The sequence below is a fragment of the Tachysurus vachellii genome, chromosome 10 (genome assembly GCF_030014155.1).
Source record: "Tachysurus vachellii isolate PV-2020 chromosome 10, HZAU_Pvac_v1, whole genome shotgun sequence".
NCBI classification, from domain to species: Eukaryota; Metazoa; Chordata; class Actinopteri; order Siluriformes; family Bagridae; genus Tachysurus; species Tachysurus vachellii.
Genome location: NC_083469.1, coordinates 20,980,065 through 21,003,613, shown reverse-complemented (window position 1 = coordinate 21,003,613; position 23,549 = coordinate 20,980,065). Strand labels below are relative to the sequence as shown.

The window sequence follows — 23,549 nt, the reverse complement described above, 5'->3', positions numbered from 1 at the left end:
GTACACTATAAACAGGTCGGTGCGGTAGCAGTGAGATTTTGCTCTCTTGCTGAAACAGCAGAATTGTGTGTATTAAGTCAATGGACGGTGGAAACTCACGGTGTACAAACACAGGTTGTCCTGTGACCTTTCAAAATGGGCTTTGTTTAAAGTCGGGCTGTGGAATTTCACCAGGGACTATAGCTGGCTTGACAAATTCCACCGTGCCTCTTCCAATAGCCTCGTTACAGCCTGTCAGATCAGATGATATTTTAGTTCCACTGAGAAGGGGAAACGATTTAAGTCCCCTATTGTTCAGAAGCCCGGGGTACTGCACTGTGCCAAATGTTTCGTTCAAACAACCTGCCCTATGCACACTGTGATCACACTAGGCCTTACATTTTTCACTTGGACCGTACTGTAAAAGTCATGCTAATGAGGCTCTTCTTCCCAGAAAGCAGAGAATCTCGGGTCAAATACTGTCAAAGTCATGCTATTGAGTCTCTTCTTTCCAGAAAGCAGGAGATTCGGTGTTGCTTAGGTACATGCTTAGGGCCTGTTGAGTCAATTACAATTGTATTTAGTGCCAAATAGTAAGCAGCCATAGTTCAGGTTTTTTCCAATGGCATTTGGTATCTGGGCAAATGACCCAAATGCAAGCAATATGCACAAGTGCTAAGCTGCAAGCTTTGCTCTGACACACTGTCTGGTCAAGGATGAATTATGGAATTGTTTTAGCAGTTTGATTCAGATTCTGGATTTCATGTTGGTACGTGAGCTAAACGAATCATTAAGTGTGAGCCAGCACTGGACCATTTGCAATCAGCATGCAACAGGCAGATGAAGCAGTAATGACCTTCCACTGCCCATTTTCTGAATTGTTAGGCAAAAGAATTACCAACAGTCTTTTTATAGCAATCATTTCCAACTACGTGTGGTCTCATTTATCATTTTTGGAGAAGTCACCGAAGCATCAAACGTATGAAACCCCAAAACAACAAACATATTCAAAGCAGAGCCTTGTCTCTTCATGGGCCAGTATAAATATATAAGAGGGAGAGACAGCTGGACAGAAGGATAAATGTACTCTGGTTTATTAAAGGATTCCCAGAAAACTGCATCTCAGTGTGGGATAAAGCCTGTGCTTCCTGCTTGTATTCTCCCCTGAGGCAGTCACTGGCACTCGGTGAATACCCCATCATTCCCATCTTCAGAAGAGGAAGACTTTCACTGAATCAGGTAATGATTATAAATGATTGTTGTTATGAAACACAGAGATGCTTAATGAAATTAAGAAGTGAAGTATCTGTGGGTAGTAGAGAAAAATCCACAAGACATCATGATTAAGAAACCTTGAAAGGAAGCAGACTCAAAATGGGACTACATGTATATCATTACAGTATACAGTTTTAAAAGAGTAAGGTTAAACAGTACAAGTGGGTTTAGAGGATTACACTCTAAATTGTTCAGAAAACTCCCTTATATAACATAAGGAAGAAACCTTGAGAGGAAACAGACTCATAAGGGAACACATCCTTTTCTGGGTGACACCGGAGAGTTCGGATCTAAATCATCTCTGTACTGCGAATGTGTACTATAAAGTCAGACAGAAATTAATATGTTGGAAGAGTGTTCAGTATGAGCATCAGGTTACAGAAGAACATTTCAGGTACAAGTCTATGTTATCTAAGTAAAATCAGGTAATGAAGGGAAGTGGGTGCTCAGTGGTTAAAGCACTGGACTGTTAATTAAAAGGTTTATGAGTTTTAAGCAAGGCTCTTAACCCTTAACCCTCAACGATTCAGTTGTGTTAATGAAATAAATGTAAGTCACTTTGGATAAGGGCATCTGCAAAATGCTGTAAATGTAAATGTAAGGGTAATACTTGGGCATACACTGTGCAATCTTTAGGGTATTTATTTGGGACAAAACCCCGCACAAGTGATCTTATGGTCATTTGGTTAGAGATAGAGGAAAACATATCGAACAATTTAAAGCAGCAGTGGACTTACACATAGCCATATGGGCAGGTCTTTCTGCAGGTCAAAGGTCTGCACTCAGAGGGTGTGCTGCATTCACATACTTTACAACCACGGTCATCCTTCTTAAATCCCATGGGGCACTGCTTGTTGCAGTAGCCGGACAGATTAGGGCAAGAGTTGTCTGAAACAACAACAACAACAAAAAAAAAGACAATGGCACTTAATGTTTCTTAATGGTGTGTATAATCTGACAGGTTTACATAGATAATCAGATAAAAATGTGTCATATCTTCCTAAAGCAGAGCCTTAATATAATTATTATCTAAACCACTCACTCTCTCTGTCTCACGCTCACTCATTTTTTTACCACTTATCGGAACTACCTCGGGTCACGGGGAGCCTGTGCCTATCTCAGGCGTCATCGGACATCAAGGCAGGATACACCCTGGACGGAGTGCCAACCCATCACAGGGCACACACACACTCTCATTCACTCACGCAATCACACACTACGGACAATTTTCCAGAGATGCCAATCAACCTACCATGCATGTCTTTGGACCGGGGGAGGAAACCGGAGTACCCGGAGGAAATCCCCGAGCCACGGGGAGAACATGCAAACTCCACACACACAATGCCGGAGGCGGGAATCGAACCCCCAACCCTGGAGGTGTGAGGCGAACGTGCTAACCACTAAGCCACAGTGACCCCCTATAAAAACCAATGTATGATAATTTTCTGTTGACTCTAAGGTTAGCTGGTGTGCTTTGTGTCTAAGCAGAGTGCAATACAGCACTCCAGGGTAATAACTATAGGATGCTCTGGGCTTCAGGAGCATGATGAATCACTACCGACACATTGACTGGCTTATAAAATCACTGGACACCAATTCTATTAAATAAACTTGTGGAATCATTTGGAATAGCAGATAAAAATCAAAAAAGGAACCCACAGACTCAAACAGTGGGCTTAAATACCAGGACACGGGGGCATTCTGCAAAGAATTGGGAGGAGTAAACAAGTATAAGGAAAGAAGCTTAGATGCAACTATATCTTATTTGTTCTACTTTTCTGGACACTATCTAACAGATCTATCTATCTATCTACTGAAATTGAGATCATTTACTTTGGATATGTCCTATATACAGTATAACTTAACTGCACATGTTTGTGGACACCTGACCATACAACTCATACGTGCTTTTTGATCATTTAATTCCAGATGTAGTCCCTCCTTTACTCTTATATTAACCTCCACTCTTGGGGGAAGGCTTTGCAGTAAATCCTACAGTGTAGCTGTAGTTGTGCTCATTCAACTACAAGAGAATAGTGATGTTTGTTCAGGAAGTCTGGGGTCCAGTTCATCGCAAAGCTGTTTAGTGGGGTTTAGGTCAGGAAGTCTGGGGTCCAGTTCATCGCAAAGGTGTTTAGTGGGGTTTAGGTCATGATTCTGTGTAGGACACTAAAAACGTCTTCCAACCATAAACCTCAGTTTGCAGGAACATGGTTGGGCCTCTTAAATCCAGTGAAAGGATATTCTTAATGCAAAAGCATATAAAGGCATATTATACAATTGTGCTCTACAACTTTGTAGCACAATTTGAGAAACAGCCTCATATGTGTGTGATGTGCAGAAGTCCACATACTTTAGCCATTTAGTATAAATATTGACGTCAAAGCAGAGATCAGACCATGCATATGATTTGATAAAGAAAGCCTAGGTGGCATATGGAAGGTCAGGCGTTTACTTACTGGCTAGACACTGGCAGAGAAGACAGCCATTGTGATCCTGCTCAAATCCAAAAAGACATTCATGTCCTGACAGAGAGCAGTTTTCAAGTGGGGGACACAGTAATGGGCTCACAGTCTCATACGAAGGCTCTGAAAGAACATAATGTGAAAAAACACTTACTCATGCTTCTGTATTAAAGATCTTTGCATTTAGACAGTACACAAAATGATTTGATGAATGTCCTTTAAAATGATTTGATGAATAGTTTTTATTATTATTATTATATTAAAATATGATGGACATTCATTAGCTTTTTCTAATGTAGTACATATATAAACAGATAAAATAATAAATATGGCTTTTACTCATTCTTCCATTTTACATAGTTGAACATCTGAATCTGGAAGAACTGATTAATATAATGATGCACCATCACTGTAAAAGTGAACACCAACGTAAAAGGCACTGGAGCTAAAGGCAAAATAACAGTGGACCTAAGAGCTTTTTAGGCTCTGAAAACTTTCCATGTTGGCTAACAAAGTGGTCGCTGTCTGTGAAATAAATTCCAAACCAGACACGAACTTGAAATTATTTTTAAGACCGTCTATTAAAATCAAAGTGCCAAATGCTGTGCTAATATTTACCAGCACCAGAACAGAAACATAGTCAGTGTTGATTCTTTACTTAGATGCTTCCTGACACCTGACTGAAATACATCACTGGTTTGTTATTCATTCGTACTGTATAAAGAGAAAAAAAAAATGTTGGTTGACAAGTTTATGCAAAATCTGAGATAGAAGGCAAGCTTGGGTAGTAAATGGAAAGATGGAAGAGATCAAGTGCTGTAAAAATAGCATTTTAGACAAAGCTCAGGCTAAGTGACAGTATGTAATTTAATTTAGAGGTTCCAATAAACATTTAGATTGACAGCATTTGGCAGACACACTTAACCAGATTGACATACAAACGTTCTTTGAATTCATTATCAATGAATACATTAACACTGATTCTCTAGGTTACAGACTTAGGTATTGTTCATTTTAATATACACCCAAAACAAACAGGGAAAATATGTGTTTCAGGAAGAGGTAGGTCTTCACCTGTCGTTTGAAGATGGCCAGTGACTTAAATGTTCAAAAGTTCTATGGGAAGTTCATTCCACCACTTTGGTGCCAGAAAAGAAAGAGTCTTGCTGTATACCATAGAGTATAGTATTACCATATAGTCTTGGCATACAGTAAAACTATTTCTGTCTATGCCAGTAATCACATTTTTACTTTTAGTAGTATTGCTGGTACTAGGGGGGCACGGTGGCTTAGTGATTAGCACGTTCGCCTCACACCTCCAGGGTTGGGGGTTCGATTCCCACCTCCGCCTTGTGTGTGTGGAGTTTGCATGTTCTCCCCGTGCCTCGGGGGTTTCCTCCGGGTACTCTGGTTTCCTCCGCCGGTCCAAAGACATGCATGGTAGGTTGATTGGCATCTCTGGAAAATTGTCCGTAGTGTGTGATTGCGTGAGTGAATGAGAGTGTGTGTGTGCCCTGCGATGGGTTGGCACTCCGTCCAGGGTGTATCCTGCCTTGATGCCTGAGATACTGTAGGCACAGGCTCCCCGTGGCCCGAGGTAGTTCGGATAATTGGTAGAAAATGAGTGAGTGAGAGTGAGTGCTGGTAATAAAAAAAAAAATCACCAAACTGTTTCACATGGCCAATTTTGTCATTTCCAGGCAGCAACACTTATCACAGTCTCAGCTGTCTGTTGAATGTGAATACATTTCAAAATGTCAATTCTGTGATAAGATTCATGCTTAAACGCTAACATCACTGGCAGCAGCACTCTCCAGGTTTTAGTGATTACAGATAAACGCAGACGTGATTATCTCACAGTGATTCTCCTTATCTGGAAACTTTGAGGAATGAACCGGCCTCTCACAGTAGTTCAAATTTTACAGTCGTCTCTCCCCCCCAAACCACTGACATCACATCTGTTGGTATTTAGATGATGTCAAAACGAGACCCTCAGCTTAAGGGGTGGTTTCCGCGGGCAGCGCTCGCTGTGATGGCACGTGTGTAACCCACTAATGCCTCTCCATGCTGGCAGACAGAGAACCAAAAGGAGCTGTTACTAATTATGTTCACTTAGAACAATATTCTCCTGTTAAAGAAGGCAGGTTGGGTTCCATTTGGAAGGTTCGACCTATAAAGAGCAAAGCTTGTGCAGTCTAAGGAATGCCTGCAGGCATGTTTTAATGAGTTGTGAGGAGAAACATGCATGCTGGTGCCACTGGATCACTACCACTCTATAGAAAGGTGAGACATTACACATGCAGTTACCTTAAAAGGATTACACAGCACTTTTGTGCATTTAGATTAACCAGAGCTACAGAAATCATGAGCTACATCAAAATCAGACTAATTTGCCTGCCTTATTTGCCGTTCATGCTAAATGTAGTTCCAACTGTTCCTAACACTCTCTAAGCCAGAAGTCTGGAAGGCTGGAATTGTGACAGCAGGATGTTGCAGGACATTACAGAAGGAAACCTTCTCCAATTTTCAATGCATGTGTAAGAGCTTTAGTTCAAATTCTAGTACAAGAAAAAAACTCTCAAACATACACAGACTCTAAAAGAATAATCGTGACAAATGGTTCTTTTCAGGAATATAATTTAGGATTAAAATTAGAAAGCTCATCAAATAAAAATGAAAAGGAAGTCAGGTCACCAAAAAAGTTACTGGAATTGCCTTTAAAAGGAATGTACAAATCAGCTAAGCTAGCTAGCCAGTATGCTAATGTGCTAAAAACTTGGTGTTTTCGATATTTCCGTTAACGGGAACTTAAATGAAAGAGAACATTTCAGTCATGTTGTGTACCTACATAATTTCTTATTTACAGTACATCTGTATAAATCTCAATACTTCTAAAATCCCTGAAATAACTTTTACCACATAAAATCACAACCAACACTGCATTATATACTTCTAAGCCCAAGCTGCCATGCTCTGTGCCCAGACCTCTCAAAATGTTGCTATGTATAAAAAGAGACACCTTTAAATGCCGTGAAGTCTGAACAAACAATGGTAGCGCCAGGAGACAGAGTGGTGAGAAGAAGACATGTAAAAATAAAATATGCTTAGTAAGCTTGTGAAGGAGAAGCGAGAAAGCGAGAGAACAGGTAAAGTACAAAGACATGAGGTAAGAATTTTGACGAAGAATATGTTGACTGCTCCATTCACTACTGTGTCACTGTTTTTTATTCATTGTCATTTGAATGTGCAAATAAATGTGTGGTTGTGTTGTCAATGTTCACTAAATTTGCCTAAGCACACCTATACACACACACACACACACACACACACACACACACACACACACACACACACACACACACACACACACACACACAGAGAGAGAGATATATATTCTTCAACTGACCCCAACATGAAAGGGTTTTTCCCCTAAAGCTTGGCCAATGTGTTGGTCATTAACCTTCCTGTTTTCCTTACCTGAATTCCTATGCAAATTAGGAGCGTTTTTAATCATATTAAAAAAAATGAAGTATATATGATAGCCATTTTCCCCCCACCTTTTTAGTCTAACTTGTTTCCAACATATTAACATATATTTTGCAAAAAAAAAAAAATATTTGGTATAATAAACCTTATTTATATACAAAAATGCCTCATTTTTTAGTAAAAAAAAAAACTAAACAGAAATTTAGAATTATTTTCACTATAGAGGCACAAAAGTTGATGCACAATGACAGGCTGGTCTATTTCAAAGCCAGGAGATTGTTTTGAAACCATTTTGACCATTTTTAATGTCAGCAAATAATAAAACTTGTTTTTTACAGGTCAAATTGACTTGAATGCTTATAAATCAAAAATTATACAATTATCACCATTCTGTGTGATCAGCCTTACATTTGGTACATTTGTGTGTGTGTGTGTGTGTGTGTGTGTGTGTGTGGGTGTGGGTGTGGGTGTGGAACAATCCTGGTAAATTTCAGGCAAATATGTGGAAGAAAACCCACATATGACACATTAAACTTTCATTAAACCTTCCAGCAGGGTCAGATAGACCCGAGGAAAATACAAGGGTTATTCAAGCACTATTCTTGTGGCAGGACACATATTACCTGTGAAACACTAACATCTTTAAGCCCAACATATGGCAAGACCACTTATTTTATTACATATCGGGGCCATCTTTATTTCACACGAGCAAGACTAACAACACTAAAAACACTGAAATTGAGCCCAATTGTCATGTTTTTGTACAAAGTCCAATTCCACATTTCCTGATGATGCTTCATCCACCATATTCTTCTGTTCTAAATCCTGCTATTTTCTTCTCTACCTTGAGATGCATATGAAAGCATATGACAGAGAAACATGCAACCCAGGCAGTGTTTCTCTGCTATATATAGTTCTGTGGTGTTGATGGAATGCTTTGACCTCACAGACGTGAACGGATATACTCTAGTGACAATAATTAATGATTCTGTGGAGTGCGAAAAAAGGCAATTACCATCTTGAAGTTAATTGTTTTATAACAGCAGCACATCTAGGAGTAATTTCGTTCGTTCGTTCGTTTTCTACCGCTTATCCGAACTACCTCGGGTCACGGGGAGCCTGTGCCTATCTCAGGCGTCATCGGGCATCAAGGCAGGATACACCCTGGACGGAGTGCCAACCCATCACAGGGCACACACACACTCTCATTCACTCCGGACAATTTTCCAGAGATGTCAATCAACCTACCATGCATGTCTTTGGACCAGGGGAGTAAACCGGAGTACCCGGAGGAAACCCCCGAGGCACGGGGAGAACATGCAAACTCCACACACACAAGGCGGAGGCGGGAATCAAACCCACAACCCTGGAGGTGTGAGGTAAACGTGCTAACCACTAAGCCACCGTGCCCCCTAGGAGTAATTTAATTCAATTTATTTGTATACCTCATGCTCAGACCCATTTAAAATAAAACAAAAAAGACGCTTGATCAATGTTTACATGCAATTCATTAATCTGTTTTATTGGTTAGTGTATATTACTATTACTGTGTTAGTGTTGCTATACAAAGATAACACAATGCTTGTGACCAATCAACACTTTCTGACCAATCAGAATAAACCCCTCACCAGGGCTTTGCTTTAAATGTGTAGTTTATAATGTTATCTGAAGGGAAATCTTTTTTTTTTTTTGCAGTGGAAGTCTGTTCTGCACAATTAAGCATGCAGTTTGACTGGTAAAAACACATTCTCACTGGCTGCGTGTGGTCATGCAACTGTTATGAGCCAGCAGACATTTAAAATGTGTAAATAGTTAGCGTACTCTGAGTGGCTTTATGATTAGTTGTTGAGACATTTTTCCTCACGGCAGGAAGTGGGAGAAAGCGTGTTTGCATTTGGGAATTTTGGTTAGACTGAGTGTGAATAATAAATTGTGTGTATGTGTGTGTTAGTGTGTGTTTACAATAAAAGTGACCTAAGAACTTGTCTGTTTTTATGTGCGTGTGTGTTAATGTGTTCCTACCCTCACAGAAAGGGCAACACTCGCCAGGGATCTTGACAGGGTTATGGCAGCTTTGTTTGCACACCATGGCTGTGCAGTGCGTCTCGCCGTCCACGCACTGGCAGAACGTGCAGTCGTCCTCTTTCCACTGCTCCTCGTGTTGCCGCAGCTTATGGTTCTGCCAGCAGCTGGCCTTGGTGCTGTCTGCTGACAACAGCTCCACAACTGAGAGACAGAGAGAGAGAGAGAGACAGAGAGAGAGAGAGAGAGAGACAGAGAGAGAGAGAGAGAGAGAGACAGAGAGAGAGAGAGAGAGAGAGAGAGAGAGAGACAGAGAGACAGAGAGAGAGAGAGAGAGAGAGATACAGAGAGACAAAGACAAAGAAAAAGACATAATGAATGACTAAATGTTAAATAATATATACAGAATATATACATATACATACACACACATATGTTATATATTATATATAATATATATGTATGTATGTATGTATGTATGTATGTATGTATGTATGTATGTATGTATATATATATATACACACACACACACACACACATATATATATATATATATATATTATATATATATATATATATATATATTATATATATATATATATATATATATATATATATATATATATATATATATATATATATGTGTGTGCACTATATGGCCAGAATTATATGGACACCCCTAAGACACCCTAAGAGTTCATTTATTTCAGCCACATAAAATTAAGGAAAAATCAATGAAGCAACCATGCAATCTCTACAGATAAGAACTCTAGATCTGCCCCAGTCAATTGTGTCATTATTGTGAAATGAAAGCATTGAGGATATACTGTACAGCAGATAAGCCACAAAGAAGTAAGTCATGCAAACTCAATGTGTGAGACTGCCAAGTGCTCAAGTGCTTCATAAAATGGGTTTCCATGGCTGAACAGCTGCACATAAGCCTAAAATCGCTATGTGCAATGGCAAGCATCAACTGGACTGGTAAATCATGACACCACTGGACTGAACAGTGGCCTCTGATGAATCACACTTCAGTATCCGGCAGTCTGATGGACAAATCCGGGTTTGATGGACACCAGGGAACTGTCTTGAACCTGAATGCATAGAGCCAACAGTAAATTATCCAGTGCAGGGATAATGGTCTGCAGCTGTTTTTCCAGGGTTGTCGCTAGAACTCTTACTTCCAGTGAAGGGTAATCTTAATGTTACAGAATGCAAAGACATATATTAAATTACATAATATTAAATTGAATGCTTCCAAATTTGTGGCAACAATTTGGGGAAAGATCCTTTCCTGTTCCAGCAGGAACAAAGTCCATAAGTACACAGTTTGACAAGTATAGTTTGGGGAGCTCCGGTGACTGAATACCTTGAGACGAAATGGTATGTCATTTGCGAGCCAGGCCTTGTCTTCCAACATCAGCACCTGACCACACAAATGCTTTTTAACCGAATGGGCAAAAATACCCCAGACATACTTTAAAATCTTATAGAAAGATTTCAGAAGAGTGGAGGCTGTTATACCCACAAAGGGGGCCAACTCCATATTAACGTCCATGGTCATGCCCATACAGTATGTTTCAATTAGTCTGTATCGATTCCTGATCTAGGTCAGGGATTAAAGGGGTGGTAAAACACGTTTTTTCGAAGGCTTGATTGTGTTTGTGCGGTGCACTGTAACATGTGTTCATGCTTCGTTTTTTAAAAAAATGCATTATTTTTCATATATTTTCCCTTTATTCTACACTGCTCTGTCCCTCCTTGTAAAACGGTCTGATGGCTTCCGGGGTCTATGAAGCCAGTCCCTCAAAAATAGCATTGGGCTTTGATTGGTTAGCTGGCCCAGTGTGTTGTGATTCGCTAACCGCCTAGTGCGCGTTTTTCGGAAACGTCACGCCCCTTACCTTTACCAGTAGTCTGTGCTTTGGTGGTATTATAAACAATGAATATAATAAATCATACTTACAGGTTGTGGCCCGTAAACAGCTTCTGTTTTTAAAGTTGGAACTGCTCCATCTTTCAGGACAAGCCGTTGGGCGAATCCTGCATTGAACTCGCGAAGATTGCGGAAGCTTTCCTCCGTAAAATGTGCAGCACAGAGAGCGAGATTTGGGTAATAATTATGACGGGCCGAGTTAAAAATAAATTTTAACCATTGATCCCTAACTTCCCCGTCCCTAGGAAGGCTGAACAAAGTGGACCTGCAATCCAGATGAAAATAACAGCGTTTCGTCGGCATCGTGGCAACAACACTCCAGCCTACTAACTATACCACAACAACTCTTCTCCACAGCAATATAAAATGGCCACGCCCCCCTTATGTAATATTCACGGAGGAGGGGTTTATGTAAATATCGGGGTTAGTGACGTCAGCAACCCTGGAGGAATGTCGTGTAGTCCTTACCGGCCGTTTGCTGTAGTCCTTAGAAATGGATTTCTTTAAAAGCAAATATCTCCCTTTGCTTAAAACTTTGAACGTTGTAACTTTGCAGATGTTGTTTATGCTCAAACAGGAACATTACACACTAGCTAAAGTTAGAAAAGTGAAATCGTGTTTTACCACCCTTTAATAAAACCACTAACATTTATAGGTTGAGCTTTGACCCTTAACATCTCAAGAACCACATGGGTATTATTTTAATCCTGAAGCAGGAAACAACATTTAACAGAACGAACCCCTCATTTATGCCAGTTTTTAAAGCTAGTAACAGGCTGAAAACAGAGCCAAATATTTAAGGGTTTCCTGAGCTTTCGGCAAACGATTTACATACACTGTGTTGGAAACGTGCAAGTAATGTTTCAGCGTTCCTAAAATTGCAGGTTATTGATTCTGGTACTGGTTGGGGTAAAAGTGGCTTGGTGAAGGTGTTGTGTTTCATGTGTCAAGGTGTTGTGTTTCTTGTGTTTGCACTTTATACTACTTTAGTTATGTTTACGCTCACTTAATAGCAGAAGTCTGTTGTGTTTGTGGGGGGCACGGTGGCTTAGTGATTAACATGTTCGCCTCACACCTCCAGGGTTGGGGGTTCGATTCCCGCCTCCGCCTTGTGTGTGTGGAGTTTCCATGTTCTCCCCGTGCCTCGGGGGTTTCCTCCGGGTACTCCGGTTTCCTCCCGCGGTCCAAAGACATGCATGGTAGGTTGATTGGCATCTCTGGAAAATTGTCCGTAGTGTGTGATTGTGTGAGTGAATAAGAGTGTGTGTGCCCTGTGATGGGTTGGCACTCCGTCCAGGGTGTATCCTGCCTTGATGCCCGATGACGCCTGAGATAGACCCATGACCCGAGGTAGTTTCGGATAAGCGGTAGAAAATGACTGAGTGAGAGTGAGTGTTGTGTTTGTATGCATGAGGATTGTTGTGTTCGTGATCATTTGGGAATTATACATTTTCGGATGCTTTTTAATATACCTACAGTAGCTAATTAGTGGAAATTTACAATACATAGATTAATAGATTTTAGCACTAAATAGATATTCATATAATATACAACAAATAATATGTTTAAAAAGCATTAGTCCATTATCCTGACCTAGCCAAAAGCCATTTCTTTTGATCCTGCCCAAGCATATCTGACCAATCAGTTAACATAATCATTTATCATCACAGTAAACTACTTCCTTTTAACATACATATTCTGAAAAGAGCTTGTAGATCCACCTTCTAGATAGCTTTACTTAAAGAACATGCATTAGGGAAATTTATGGCCCTATTCTTTGTTCAAAAACTCCAAAATTAAGAAACTGTGATATGTATAAATAAATAAATATAATTCATGCAATTCAGCAAATCTGATCTGAATGCCTTTGACCGTGACATGTTAATGCCAGCCAGAATGGTTTGAGTATTTCACCTCCTTTAATGTACTTACACAACAGTCTTTAAGATCTATACAGAATGGTGTGAGAAACAAACGAACAAAAACATACAGTAAGTCAGCTGGTTGAAACTAGTAGGAACCATGGTGAGAACAACGCTGCAGAACTCATTGTCTCACATTTACAGCATTTGGCAGACACACTTATCCAGAGCGACATTTATGTCATTTATACAACTGGGCATGTAACGGTTAAAGGCCTTGCTCAATCGCCCAGCAGTGGCAGCTTGGTGGTCCTGGGATTTAATCCCACAGTAGTCCAACTACTTAACTACTGAGCTGGCACTTCTCACACCAAAGCACATCGGTGTGCACTTCTTTTAACCATCAACAGAAACCTGGGTTCTACAGCGAGCTCACTGGACACTTGCACAATGATTACAGAATTATTGCATGATCTGATCGATAGTAAAGACAGAACTTGCTGTCAGGCTGGTGGAGGTGGTGTAATGCAGTGGGAAATGTTTTCTTGGTACACATTTGGCAACTTCCTTGAAAGCCATTGTCAATGACCACATGGAACATTTCATGGAAATAATTTACCCATCTCATAATATCAACACAATAATGCACCATGCCACAAAGCACAAGACCTCTCACACTGGTCCCATAAACATGGCAATGAGTTCTGTGTATTTTAATATTGCCTTTTTTTTTCTTCCAGAATCATCTTAGCTTTCGAAGTGGAAATTATAAGTATGTTGTGTTCACGTTTTGTTGTCGGAAAGAACACGAAACCCGGTCGACACCAGGCTCGTTCACATACATCTTGTTTCGTTTTTTTTTCTTTTACTTTCATTTTGACGACCCTAAGAAACCAGCTTTTTCATGAATTGGTTTCGGTTTAATTTGTTTAAAATGAAAATAGCTGCACTGTTAAGTAATAGGCTAGACAACAAAATGTTCGTCTAATTATCTACTGAATTTGAAGGAAATTCAAGACTGTCTGTAAAATTAAACTGATTTCTTGGACTCTTCTAACTTTCATTTTTATAGTGTTGGTCTCATTAAAACCTTTCCATGGTGTAAAACCTTTCCTGGAGCTGAACCACCCTGAGATGAAAGCATTCCCTGCTTGTAGAACGCTTTCAGTTCCAGGTGGCTCTCTCGACTCTGACCTCCTGTAACTGCCGCTCCCGACCTCGGATGTCTGCTGAACTCAGAAACACACTCTGACTGAGACAAAATACTAGTCCCTCATCATTCCTGTCTGTTCGACACATGCGCTGCTGAGCTACTTATAGACTTTCTTTCTCCACACAGATTGAGATCTAGAAATACACTCCTCTCAGTGGTTATCATCTAGTAAAATGCTTGCTTATTGTTAAAAAAAGGATGCTTTTATTAATCAAAAATTGTATTATGTTGTTTGCCTTGCAAATATATTACTGTTGCTTGGGATTACATTAAAATAAACCTACATTTTCTGCAAAATCACATCCACCAGAATGAAAATACAGATAGTTTACCAGTCTGATCAGAATGTATTTAAAGCACTCACTCACTCACCTCACTCACCTACCTCACTCACCTCACTCACCTCACTCACCTCACTAATCCGAACTACCTCGGGTCACGAGGAGCCTGTGCCTCTCAGGCGTCATCGGGCATCAAGGCAGGATACACCCTGGACGGGGTGCCAACCCATCGCAGGGCACACACACACTCTCATAATCACACACTACAGACAACTGCCAATCAACAATCAACCTACCATCAAGAGATGCCAATCAACCTACCATGCATGTCTTTGGACCGGGGGAAGGAAACCGGAGTAGGTGGTGTGAGGCGAATGTGCTAACCACTAAGCCACCGTGCCCCCCCAAATTGCTCAGACCAAAGTCACACCTTCTTGTTTTATACCGGCTCATGAAGGTCAAAGTCAAAATCTAAATAAAGCTGGCACGAAGAAACAAATAATCATTAAAAGAGGCATATGTTTCTTTCACATCCCTTTAGTAAACTGGCTTTTATGCAAGAGCATTTTTTGCATGAGCTGACAACTGTATCTCCATAGACAATAACCAAAAAATCGAAAAGCTATAGCTTGTCTCTAGAGTTCACACCACTGCATACAGTACGTTCTTTGGGTTTCTTAGCATCCTGAAGTGTCTCCACTTGGAATCCTGGTGTCTAATAGATTCACACTGTTGTAGGTTTCTCTGTTAAACCTTCAACAATTCCCACAAATAGACAAACGTAATATTTAAAGGTTCTAGATTTAAGATGTGCACCAAGAAACACTATAAAAAACAAAACTACTAGTGATTACAACTTGATATTAGCCAGCTTTTATTTTTATAGACCAAACAGTCCACTGTCCTTTCTTCTTATTTTCTATTTGCTCACAAGATCGAAGCTCATGAATTCACGTGTCAAATTTCATATTGTTCCCCTTCAACGAATTTACCTTAAAGCTTTATAAAATATATGCATTAAATTTAGCTTTAAGCTGTATGAATGATATACCTGTGCAGACAGGGCAGCATTCGCCCTCTGGGAGGTAAAAGTTATCACACTCCAGCTCAGCACACTCGGTCTTGGAGCAGAATGAGATGCCTCCACGGCACTGACACAGCCAGCAGGAGTCCCTGCGGTACACCTCACCCTCTGCAAACTCGGTCCCGTTGTACACACATTTGGGAGTAACTGGCAAGGAGACACAGTGCAAGTGAGCAAATTAATCATTTTACAGTTGACCAAAAAAAAGCATACCTTACTCAATTAGACTTTTTTTTTTTATCCTTAGGCATAGGTCTAGCTTTATAAGTCTAAACAGTTTTTCTTTTCAATTTAAAAGACAGGGGGGCACGGTGGCTTAGTGGTTAGCACGTTCGCCTCACACCTCCAGGGTTGGGGGTTCGATTCCCGCCTCCGCCTTGTGTGTGTGGAGTTTGCATGTTCTCCCCGTGCCTCGGGGGTTTCCTCCGGGTACTCCGGTTTCCTCCCCTGGTCCAAAGTCATGCATGGTAGGTTGATTGGCATCTCTGGAAAATTGTCTGTAGTGTGTGATTGCGTGAGTGAATGAGAGTGTGTGTGTGTGCCCTGCGATGGGTTGGCACTCCGTCCAGGGTGTATCCTGCCTTGATGCCCAATGATGCCTGAGAGAGGCACAGGCTCCCCGTGACCCGAGGTAGTTCGGATAAGCGGTAGAAAATGAATGAATGAATGAATGAATGAATTTAAAAGACACAGGACTCGGTGGCAGAAGAAACAAGTTGACAAATGACAACATCAAGAAAACAGTTGGATCATTCAGAAGCTCAGCCACTAAACACCCGCAGGAGTGGAATGAATACTTCCAAAAGCTACTCAACCATGAACCACTGCAAAAACCGCCAGAAGAACTGCCTCCCATTGACTGATGTGAGATTCCCTGCCTCAATGGTAAACCAACTGCCATATGGATACTTAAGAACAGAAAAGCTCCTGGAATTGATAAAATCATGCTTGAAGGGCTTCTCTCCAATGAGACATCCTATTTAATTGATTTTGCATGCTTCAACAATGGATCTGCTGTTTGGAACGCATTCCATTGACATGGAAGAAGGCCATCATCGTGCCAATATTGAAGAAAAGTGACAATCGGAAATGTAAGAACCATCAATGCATCAGCCTTCTCCACATTATTGGCAGGGTCTACTTGAAGGTCCTTCAAGCTAAGCTACAGAAACACTATGAGCAGATGAGCCATGAGGAACAAGTTTGTTACAGGACAAATCTTGGCTGTTCTGATCAGATCTTTTAATGGAAGAATTAGATTTGTTAAGGGTGCTGTGATTGTCCTCAAATCAGATTTTAACTGCAGCCATGCCGCTAAAGGCCAAGCACGTGCCCCAGAATATCATCTGACTCTTTCAAGTGTCCTACAAAAGATAGTGTAGTTTAGTATAGACCTACAGTGGACAATGCAAAGACTATCCTGTCCACACCAGAGTCTGCAAAAAAGACTCTGGTGAACAAACTTGAGGTTTTTCAAATATAATGTCTGCAGCAGATCGTGTGCGTGTCCTTTAATGATTGGCATAATGATGATAAGATGTGATAACCAGGTGATTCTCAAGACAACTCAATTGAGATGCTGAGGTAGTTTGGGTACATCTGGAGGTAAGGAACAAAGAACACTACCATATCAGCTCCTCTGGTGGAAATGACCAGTGGACTGGAAGGTGCGAAGATTTACATCAAAGACGACAACGTCCAAACAAAATTAAGGAGGACCGGAAAAAACATGAAAAATGCTAATGCCATTGCAATGGATCACAAAATACAGAGTAAAGTTTGATATCCGGTGCACCAGAGCAGTTTATGGGCTTCAGATGCAACTCCACCCTGTCTGCAGCTAGATACCCAAGAAAAAGTGACATAATGATGGACAACACACTGGCCTGGTGAAACCAGTAAAGTTAAGAAATGATAGTGTGGGATAAAGTATACTGAATAAGTCAGGATGTTGAAACAACAAATGACCACGACATTTTTAAGACTTATGGATCTTGCTCATACTGTACATTAGGTCTGAAAATGCTGACGGTTTAAGTTTGGACCTGGTAATAAAAGATATTAAAACATATTAAAATTCAACTATAAGGATTTTACCAACAAATGTCTAATGTTCAGGCAGTGCTAAGGCAACATCAGCATCTGTAAGCCATACCCCCATAACATCTTGAAAGAGCAGATCCATGCGTCTGATCCACTTTTTTCAGACTAATACAACGCAGGTGGACCAGGCCATCTGAAAATAAAGAGAGGAATTTACCTCTTTTATTCTCTTTCATTTTTCCCCTTCACCTTGCATGCGCATTAAGCAAGCAAAGCCAACTAAAAACAAAGCCAGGTTCAGCGGCACTGGAATGAGATTTATACATATCACAGCTTCTAAAAGGTAGTCCCATAAAATGTGTGCATATGGTTTTAGCACTGTTTGTGAATGTTAAGAGAGAGTGTGACTGATGCTTCACAGGTAGCAACAAGCACCAGGAAGGTATTTTTAACTGGGAGGAATTATTATTTTTTTGTTGTTATTTGTTTCTGGTAGCTCTGAAGTTCAAGAAGAATGTGATTTCTAATCCCAAACCTAAAAGTAGTTTTAATATTATGTGAAACTTCTTACAATAACACTATAGAGACTCAAATTAAATCAAATTAAATATATTATCTATATATATATATATATATATATATATATATATATATATATATATATATATATATATATATATATATATGTCAGAGCACAGGGTCAGGCATGATACAGCACCCCTGGAGCAGAGAGGGTTAAGGTCCTTGCTTTGCCTAAGCAATAATCCGGAGCCACTTAAGCCACCACTGGACACTTCAAAAGGAACTTTTATATTCTTAGGTGTTAGATTCTAGCAGCCATGTTTTTAGTCATTTGGATTCACTCTCACTCACTCACTCACTCACTCATCTTCTACCGCTTATCCGAACTACCTCGGGTCACGGGGAGCCTGTGCCTATCTCAGGCATCATTGGGCATCAAGGCAGGATACACCCTGGACAGAGTGCCAACCCATCGCAGGGCACACACACACACACACACACACACACACACACTCTCATTCACTCACACAATCACACAATCACACACTACGGACAATTTTCCAGAGATGCCAATCAACCTACCATGCATGTCTTTGGACCGGGGGAAGGAAACCGGAGTACCCGGAGGAAACCCCCGAGGCACGGGGAGAACATGCAAACTCCACACACACAAGGTGGAGGCGGGAATCGAACCCCCAACCCTGGAGGTGTGAGGCGAACGAGCTAACCACTATGTTTTCTATTTATATTTCCTTCTGTCTATCTATATTTCCTCCTATATTTTCCTATTTATACATACCCTTCTGTTTCATTGTCTTATTGTAAAGTCTTATATCATTCATCCTTGTGGATAAATATCTTGATCCTCTCATCCCTGCAGTTCAGTATGTATTTATTTCCTGACCTTTGTCTGTTTTTCTCTCATTACGATTAATCGAGTTTGTTGCTTCATAGCTTTGCCTTTTCTCCTTCAACGGATGTTGATGACTAAACTTGCTCAAATATGTTTGCTGTTCTGAAATGATCTCATTTGGGATATTTGGGAGATTCTTTTGGAGATTAATGACGAGTGGATTTTACATGCGGAAAATGATCAAAGGCAACAGCAGAATTTCTAGAGATGGGATTTATCAAAAATGAGAAATGATCTAGTTCATTGTGGATAAAAAACATTATAAACAATCATTGCATTAAATGTGATAAATTAGGAGATGACTAAATATTACTGTACAACTTCTTTACCACCAAAGGTGAAATAGAGTGCAGTGTCGATGCCTTATTTCAGTCACATATGCACTTTATTACCACGGCACAACTGAATCAGATGGACTCTATGGACTCAATGAGTCACCTGCACTAACCGAACAGGCAAGCAGGAGAAAGCGGTCAAATGGCATACACATGCAAGCCAGGTGCATCTTCTTACTGAGAAGAAGAAGAAGGAGAAGAAGAAGAAGGAGAAGAAGGAGAAGAAGGAGAAGAAGGAGAAGGAGAAGAAGGAGAAGAAGAAGAAGAAGAAGGAGAAGGAGAAGAAGAAGAAGAAGAAGAAGGAGAAGAAGTGACGTGACATACGGCTAAGTACGGTGACCCATACTCAGAATTTGTTCTCTGCGTTTAACCCATCCAAAGTGCACACACACAGCAGTGAACAAACACACACCGTGTACACACACCAGGATCAGTGGGCAGCGATTTATCAGTCGTGGTATTGCTGGCCCGAGACGCGAACCCACAACCTTAGGGTCAGGAGTCAAACTCTCTAACTATTAGGCCACATCTTCCCAAAAGAACTAGACTGAAAACCACTATCAGTGCCTTCACTCCATTTCCTTTTCTCATTCTCTCTCTTTCTCTGTTTCTAATGCAAGACACTAAGAGTTAGGCCAGATGGCACCAGAAAGGACATGCACTTCCAAGTCATATTTAATCCAAACATTGAATCCGTGGCTCCCGCTGCTGCCACTCACAACCCTGCCATCTACACACACACACAAACACACACACACACACACACACACGAATGCTCTTAAACTCCATCACATCCCACATATCCCTTAGTGTCCCACTTTCCCAGACACACAAAACACATGCATGTACAGATTCCTCTCACTGAACTGTTGAACCCACTGCACTTCCCCACTTAGATGTGTCTGTGAGCAGACAAGCAAAGCCAGACTCCATTCTCCCATTCGGAGCGAGACTGGTAGCCTAAGCTCTTTTCTTCTGTTCACCCGGCTTCCTCTCTAAGTACATTAGTTCCACAACATGGCACACATTTACAGCAGGGCCAAGAGACCAGAATGGGAGTTTAGACTATTGGTAAAACAGGGAATATTTGAAGCTGCCTCCAAAGTACACAGTAAGAGTAAAGTCCCCGTCTTTACAACTGATTGGCTTCAAATTGCCTCATTGCCAATGAGTTACTGCAGATGATAAATAGTGTATTTATTCCCATTACATAATTTTATAATAAAGAATAAAGAAACCAATAATAAGATAAATAAGATTAGCCATTCAGAAAGCCCAAAAAAAAGCCATTTGTGGATGATTTAATGCACGGCGCTAAATCCGCCTCTGATTTTTGGCCTTATTTACACATACACCTAGAAATAAATGTAGTGTGTTTAAATAGTCCAAAAAAATATATGGGTAGAAAATGTCTTTTCATTTAATACTGTACTGGTAATACTGTTTTTTTTTTTTGTTAAATCAGCTTTTTCATGTCGATATATATATATATATATATATATATATATATATAAAAAATTTTTTTTTTTTTTAAAGGGCAACAAATTTCTCAAGTTTTCACTGCTTGGGAACTACATCAAAATAAAATGTTTTTAATATTTAAATTCATTCATTCATTCATTTTCTACCGCTTATCCGAACTACCTCGGGTCACGGGAGCCTGTGCCTATCTCAGGCGTCATCGGGCATCAAGGCAGGAGTGCCAACCCATCACAGGGCACACACACTCTCATTCACTCACACACTACGGGCAATTTTCCAGAGATGCCAATCAACCTACCATGCATGTCTTTGGACCGGGGGAGGAAACCGGAGTACCCGGAGGAAACCCCCGAGGCACGGGGAGAACATGCAAACTCCACACACACAAGGCGGAGGCGGCAATCCAACCCCCAACCCTGGAGGTGTCAGGCGAACGTGCTAACCACTAAGCCACCGTGCCCCCCTATATTTAAATTTGTTTATATAATTATTTACATTTCTATTCATTCTGTCTCATTCATTTTTTTCTTAACTGCTATGAAGTTTTAATAATAAATATTTGATACTGATATTGCATTTCTGAAAAAAAAACAACAACAACATTTTATTACTTTATTAATGAAGAATGATTCTACTATAGCGCATGTTTTTGTTGAGTAAAATGTTGCACCACACAATTTAGAAGTTGCCTTTAATTTCACACCAAATACACTGTTTTTTTTCTGGCTTTTTTTTACCTTTCTCGCATTTGTAGGAGTTACAGCAGGTGCCTGGTGCTTCGGTGGCCTCACTGACGATCACAGGTTTGTGGCCACTGGGACATTCTGGCTGGGGTGGGCATTGAGCACAGGTGCATTGGGGTGGTAATGTGGGGCAGCAGCCTGAGGGGGGCGTGTAGCTGTGGCTCAGCACAGAGTCAGAAGGGCACTCGGGCATGGCTACAGTCGGGCATGTGATCCCAGCACACTTCAGCTCCACTGAAACACACACACAGCAGAGAGAATAAACGGTTTGACTAACAGTCATTAGCACCTTCCAGTTCTGACAGGATGAAGCTGGAGAGCAACATTCACTTTGGTTATTATTACTATTACATACAGTGTGTAGGATTACTCTGTTGTAGTAATGGCCTTTTATATGATTACATTATTTGTATACTATTTTATTGTTTATTGAATGATTATACATTCACACTTACCATTACACAGCAGATATCACAATTCTTTTTAGGATGTTTAAAGACGTAATGTCAGATTTTTAATGCGACTAACAAAAATCAATGGAAATGTTCTAGAGGAAAAAAGAACGAACTCACTATAACCTGATAGCACAAGTATGCACAGCCCATAAACTAATACTTTGTTAAAGCCTCTTTTGCTTGTAATACAGCAGCTTGAGTGTATCACATGCCCTCTTCAGCTTATTCCACACATTTATGGTAACAACAACAACAACAACAATAGTATTAATAATAATAATTTAGTCACTGTGCACCGGTGGCTTAGTGGTTAGCACGTTCGCCTCACACATCCAGGGTTGGGGGTTCGATTCACGCCTCCGCCTTGTGTGTGTGGAGTTTGCATGTTCTCCCCGTGCCTCGGGGGTTTCCTCCGGGTACTCCGGTTTCCTCCCCCGGTCCAAAGACATGCATGGTAGGTTGATTGGCATCTCTGGAAAATTGTCCGTAGTGTGTGAGTGCATGAGTGAATTAGAGTGTGTTTGTGCCCTGCGATGGGTTGGCACTCTGTCCAGGGTGTATCCTGCCTTGATACCCGATGACACCTGAGATAGGCACAGGCTCCCCGTGACCCGAGGTAGTTTCGGATAAGCGGTAGAAAATGAGTGAGTGAGAGTGAGTCACTGTGCACTTTATTAGAAGCACAACTGATCCACTAGGAATGAGTTCCAGAATGTGTGTCGGAGACCATCATAGACGTTCATGTTCTCAGCAGTGTATCATCAGATGTAACTCTTCTTCTCATTCACGGCTTTACGTGATCCTGGCCACGTGAGCACGAGAACACTAAGACACACACTGGACATTCCTGTACATCCTGTGCTTCCAGGAAGCGGAGTACTGTTTCCATAAACATGCACATTATCAATTACAGAATAAAATCCATTTGTTCAAACATTCTGAAAATTTCTTCAGCCATGTACGCACTCAGCTCCTTCATGCCTTTTATTAATAGTTCAACCGCCAGCTGAAACAGTCCTGCTTTTTACCCTGGAGTCTATTTTGATCTCACTGTTTTGGTTATAGCTCAGATTTGACTGTCTGCAAACCCACTGCAGTCATGCTGATACCCAGTAGGGTAGTCTACGGTGTACTTTGGATGGCGCTCAGGAAAAAAGAAAATTGTTGGATTATTTCTCCGTGTGTTGCTATTGAGGCCGTAGTTCAGTGATATTGTGGTAAAACAGAAGCTTCCTCACAGAGCTTGGGTTACACAGCTCCTACATGGGGTTTATTTTGAGTTAGTTTCTTAGTATTGTAACTTCTACATAGAGCAGAACTATAAAGTATTTGTGTATGTGAGAGGCACAGATTAACTGTCTGGTGCTGCTTTCAGTCCCATTATATTTTATTGGTCAATCTTTACACACACGACGAAGACGAAGATCAAGATGAAGAAGAAGACGAAAACGAA

The 23,549-nt window shown here is 40.7% G+C and overlaps 1 protein-coding gene across 1 annotated transcript in view; it reads right to left on the bottom strand.

Annotated features, from left to right (window-relative positions):
- The window catches only part of LOC132852816 (cysteine-rich motor neuron 1 protein-like), a 65,343-nt gene that overhangs the window by 17,038 nt on the left and 24,756 nt on the right, over positions 1-23,549 (bottom strand). Inside the window, exons 2-6 of the mRNA XM_060880263.1 lie at positions 21,636-21,875; positions 15,571-15,750; positions 9,228-9,431; positions 3,714-3,842; positions 1,992-2,142 (exon numbers count right to left, since the gene is read on the bottom strand). Of these exons, the coding sequence (XP_060736246.1) occupies positions 1,992-2,142; positions 3,714-3,842; positions 9,228-9,431; positions 15,571-15,750; positions 21,636-21,875 (904 nt within the window). The remainder of the gene's footprint in view (positions 1-1,991; positions 2,143-3,713; positions 3,843-9,227; positions 9,432-15,570; positions 15,751-21,635; positions 21,876-23,549) is intronic.